General features: G+C 35.0%; 1 protein-coding gene across 1 annotated transcript; it reads right to left on the reverse strand.

Annotated features, from left to right (window-relative positions):
* Positions 1 to 3265: 3265 nt before the first annotated feature.
* Positions 3266 to 3806, reverse strand: LOC128035492 (uncharacterized). The gene is made up of 2 exons (XM_052625237.1): positions 3526 to 3806; positions 3266 to 3407 (listed from the first exon to the last, which is right to left on the reverse strand). Exons 1-2 carry the CDS (start codon positions 3804 to 3806, stop codon positions 3266 to 3268), a joined length of 423 nt encoding a protein of 140 aa, XP_052481197.1.
* Between the last annotated feature and the right edge of the window lie 1532 nt (positions 3807 to 5338).

The following is a 5338-nucleotide window of genomic DNA, read 5'->3' on the forward strand; positions in this document are numbered from 1 at the left end:
GTTTACTTGCTTGCTTAACTTACTCATTCGTTGCTGAAATTTCTTTTCTCAACTGGTAACTGAGATACTCTTAATCTTATTAACTCACCTGAACTTGTCTATTAGGCTTTTACCTGAACTTTCATGTAACATCGTCTATTTACTAGCCCATTGAATCACTTGGAATACTAAGGATACTCGGGTCTCCTGTCTGAATATAACATGCCAAAGCTATGTCCCAGAATAGTCTTACATGGGATGTTTCTTGTACTGCCAATGCCATATCTCAGATATGGTCTTACATGGGAGTTCTCATATAGGTGCCCATGCCATGTCCCAGACATGGTCTTACGGGGGACCTCTCATCTCGGTCCCAACGCCATGTCCCAAACATGGTCTTACATGAGACCTCGCATAATCTCAATGATGCCAATGCCATGTCCCAGACATGGTCTTACATGGGATCTCTTTACCCAAATGTCATGACATTTGTTTCCAATACATTCCTCATGTTTCAACGGGGCCTTTTAACACTGATTCTCTGTCATCTCATACTTGAGTCAACATTAAATAAATTCATAAAATAAATGCATAGTTGCTGGAAAATAAAAATATTAATAATAATTATTGAAATATTATATTTATTTACCATAAACTTACCTCGGTACAAAATATGATCAAATCTAGCACTTTAGTCCTCAACCTTTTTCTTTCCTCGGTCTAACTCCGGATTTTGTTCTTCTTGATCTATAATAGAAAATTTAGCTTATTTAATACTCACATTCATCAAAAAGTCCTTAACTCAAAATTTGACAACATTATGTTTTTGCCCCTAAACTTTTGCATATTTACACTTTTGTCCCAAAGCTCGGAAATTAAACTTAATCCCTTATTCTTATGTTTTATGGCATGCTGAACATTTTTCCCTTCTATGGCAACATCAAATTCCCACTCTAACACTTACTTATGAACATTAGGTATTTTTATCGATTATGTCAATTTACTCGTTTTCACTTAAAATCGACTAGCAAAAGTTGTTTAACATGATTTCAAGCTTCATATTCTACCATAAAACATCAAAATAAACATATTTCACCTATGGGTATTTTTCCAAATATAACTCCTAGGTTAAATTATTGCTAGAATAAGCTAAATCAAGTTACCGGGACTCCAAAAACGTAAAGAACATTAAAAACGGGGCTAGAACAGACTTACAATCGAGCTTGGATGCTTGAAAAACCATAGCCATGGTTTTCCCTTGTGAAATTCGGCCATGGGGTTGAAGATGGACAAAAATTGGCTTTTAATTTTGTTTTTAATTCATTTTAATAACTAAATGACCAAAATGCCCTTAATGAAAAACTTTGGAAACATGCCTAACCATGTCCATTTTTGTCTACCAACTTAAACAATGGTCTAATTACCATATAAGGACCTCCAATTTAAAATTTCATAACAATTGGACACCTCTAACATGTAGAACTCAACTTTTGCACTTTTTACAATTTAGTCCTTTTGACTAAATTGAGTGCCCAAACGTCGAAATTTTCGAAAGAAATTTTCACAAAATCATTTTGTGAAATCGTAGAGCATAAAAATATAATAAAATAATTTTTTTCTCATCGGATTTGTGGTCTCGAAACCACTGTTCCGACTAGGCCCAAAATCAGGATGTTACACAAACAAGCCTGAAAATTATTATAAAACCATTCAAAATAAATGTCCAATGTCCAAAAATTCAATATATTGCACATTTACTACCAATCTTGCAAAAATTAACCGTTCAACAATAATTAATTAATTGTAACAATTAATTAAGCTTCTAATTACACATAATTGAGGGTTAATTTACCAAATCCCTCTTAAAAACACTCACTACACAAATTTTTTTCTTCCACAACAAGTGATCAACTAGGCAATTTCAAGCTTCGATTTTGGTTATCTCAATCCTCTTCAAGATTCGAAGCTTCAACAGAGGTAAAGTAGACATTACACCTTTCCAAAGCTATATTAAACACAATTTTTAATTTACTATACTAATAGAATTCACTTACAAAGATACCTTACCGAATTTGTAACATCAAGTCGAAAAGTCGATTCCTCACAAAATCGACCTCTCCGACCCTTCTAATCACTTCCAAACATCAATACTAAACCAATTACACATAAACTAAGCATCAATTTCACAAAAATCCAGAAAATTAATTCAAGAAGATGTTGAAATTCGAATTTCTTCAAATTATCTCACAAATCATTTTTAATATTGATAAATAAAACCAAAAACCTTCTAATAGATCCATTTTGAGTTGGAACATCTATTGATTTGTGGATTTCCTCTCAAAATTAAAGATCCACCATTAAAGCACCTTAAGCTTTTGAAGAAGATGACATTGATAAAAAAATTATGTAATTGACTCTCAAATCATGTAATGTTTCTAATTATCATAAAAATAATTTTAGAAATGATAATTACCTTTGATTCGTTCTAAATATTTTGATTGATAATCTTGATTCAAGAATCTTGAAAATTTTCAAAATATATTTTGCTACTTTTGAGAATAATTTCGGGTGAAAAAGGAGAGTATTTTGAGAAGAAAATTGTTTCGATCTATTCTGTGATGATAGATCTTTAAAATCATGCAAAGAAAATGAAATTTATAGCTCTCTAATATGATGTAAATGGTGCGAAAAGTAGGCTAGATGCATTGTTTTTAAAGCTGAAACAACCCACAATAATTTAAAAATTAGGGAATTTGCCTAATGGCCACTCCCATATTTCCCTTATTTTACCATTTAATCATTTCCCTCCAAAATTCCAAATTTTAAGGTTTATTTGTCAAATAAATACCCAAAAATTTCCCTTATTTTATAGTTAAATCCAATTTAATTAATATTTAAATTTAACTCAATTTAACCCCCAATAAAAATTATTTTAAAATTATTTTTGACCCAAATTAATTATTTTTACCTATAATTAATTAATTACTTTAAAATTAAATTTCCAAAAATATTTTTATTTTTCCGGTTTATTTTTGAATCGATTTTAAATGAAATTAACCTCCTAAAATAAATTAAAAATTATTAAAAACCCTATTAATTCCTAGTTTCACACTCGGAACCTGAAAAATATATCCAAAACTTTTAGACCCGGTTTAGGGATATTACAACTCTCCCCCTCTAAAAAGAATTTTCATCCTCGAATTTTACCTAAATCAAATAGATACGGATACTGACGTTTCATCACATCTTTCGACTCCCAGGTGGCTTCCTCCGTCTTGTGGTTGCGTCACAAAACTTTCATCAATAGAATTGTCTTATTATGTAGCACCTTAATCTCATGATCTAAGATCACAACTAGTTCCTCCTCGTACGAAAGATCAGATTGAACCTCAATCTCCTCAACATGAACAATGTGAGAAGGATCAGATCTGTACTTCCGTAAATGGAAACATGGAAATATCATGAATATGCTCTAACTCAGGTGGGAACAAAAAATGATAAGTAACGTGTCCAATCTGCTCGGTAACCTCGTAAGCGCCAATAAACCTTGGACTGATCTTACCCTTCCGCCCCAACCTTAGAACTTTCTTCCATAGTGAAACCTTCAGAAATACCTTATCACCAACCTGATTCTCGATGTCTCGACATCTCAGGTCAGCGTAGGACTTTTGTCGATCAGGAGCAGCCTTCAACCGCTCGCAAACAAGTCTCGCCTTATCCTCAACTTCCCAAACCAACTCCAGACCCAAATTCCTCTTCTCCTCCATATTGGACCAACACAAAGGAGTCCTACACCTTCGAACGTACAAAGCCTCAAGTGGTGCCATCTAAATACTCTTCTGATAGCTATTTTTATAAGCAAACTCGGCTGACGGAAAATGACGATCCCAGTTACCTCCAAAGTCGATAACACAACTACGAAGCATGTCCTTAAGAATCTGGATCACCCTCTTTGACTGACCATTAGTTTACAGATGATAAGCTAAACTGAAATGAATCTTTGAACCTAAAGCCTCATGCAACGCCTTTCAGAATCTCAAAGTAAACTGTGGATCTCAGTCTGATATGATTGAAACAGGAACTCCATGAAGACGAACAATCTCTCGGATGTAGAGCTCAGCTAACTGATGTAGACTAAAAGTCGTATGAACCAGTAGAAAATGTACAGACTTCGTAAATCTATCCACAATCACCCAGATTGAATGCTTATGTGTCGGAGTTAAAGGCAAACTCGAAAAACAATCTATCGTAATCCGCTCCTATTTACACTCCGAAATCTGAATAGGCTAAAGCAAACCCGATGGACGCTAATGTTTGGCTTTTACCTTTTGACAAACCAAACATCTCGCAACAAAGTTGACAACATCCTTCTTCAACCCAGACATCCAATACAGAACCTGAAGATCCTAATACATCTTATTCCCACTGGGATGCATAGCAAAAAGACTGCTATAAGCCTCAATAAGAGTCAAACGCCTCAGATTCTCGTTCTCTGGTACGCACAAATGAACTCAGAAACATAGAACGCCATCAGAGTTGAGATCGAAATCCCTCTAAACACCTGACTTAACCTGATGAATTTGATGAGCCAATCTATCATCAAAAGGCTGACACTCACGAATTTGTTGCGAAAGAACTAGCCTCACCTGAAGTTTAGCCAATAGACCCCCATCATCAGAGACAAACAACCTCACAAACATAGCCCCCAAATCTACCAGAGACTTGCGACTCAAAGCATTTGCAACTACTTTCCCCTTCCCTGGATGGTACTCGATCACACAATCATAATCTTTCAGCAACTCGATCTAGCACCTTTGTCTCAAGTTCAACTCATTTTAAGTTAGTAGATACTTAAGACTCTTGTGATCGGTGTATATCACAAACCTCTCACTGTACAAGTAGTGATGAGAAATCTTGAGCGCGAAGACTACAATAACTAACTCCAAATCATAAGTCAAATAGTTACACTCATGTGACCTCAACTACTTTGATGCATAAGGAATTACCCTACCCTCCTATATAAGCACACAACGCAGTCCTGTATAAAAAGCATCACTATAGACCACATACTCCTTATCGGACTCCGGCTGTGTCAACACAGGCGCTTTGGTCAAAACCGACTTCAGCTTTTCAAAACATTTTTGCCTTTCATCAATCCACTCAAAGGTGGTGTTCTTCTGAAGCAACTTCGTCAAAGAAGAAGTAATGCTTGAAAACCCCTCGACAAAGCGACGATCATAACCAACTAACCCTAAGAAACTTCTGACCTTGGAAACAGTCTTTGGCAACTTCCAATCCAAAATCGTATCAACCTTCTTCGGATCAACCCAAATACCTTCAACTGAAATCACATGACCTA

The sequence above is a fragment of the Gossypium raimondii genome, chromosome 12 (assembly GCF_025698545.1).
Source record: "Gossypium raimondii isolate GPD5lz chromosome 12, ASM2569854v1, whole genome shotgun sequence".
NCBI lineage: Eukaryota > Viridiplantae > Streptophyta > Magnoliopsida > Malvales > Malvaceae > Gossypium > Gossypium raimondii.

Excerpts from the sequence above, each read along its gene's own strand:
- LOC128035492 (XM_052625237.1), bottom strand. The coding sequence starts at position 3,806 with ATGGCACCACTTGAGGCTTTGTACGTTCGAAGGTGTAGGACTCCTTTG. Across the intron at positions 3,408-3,525 it reads AAGGGTAAGATCAGTCCAAG|ATCTGATCCTTCTCACATTG; the intron begins GTTTATTGGCGC and ends ACGGAAGTACAG.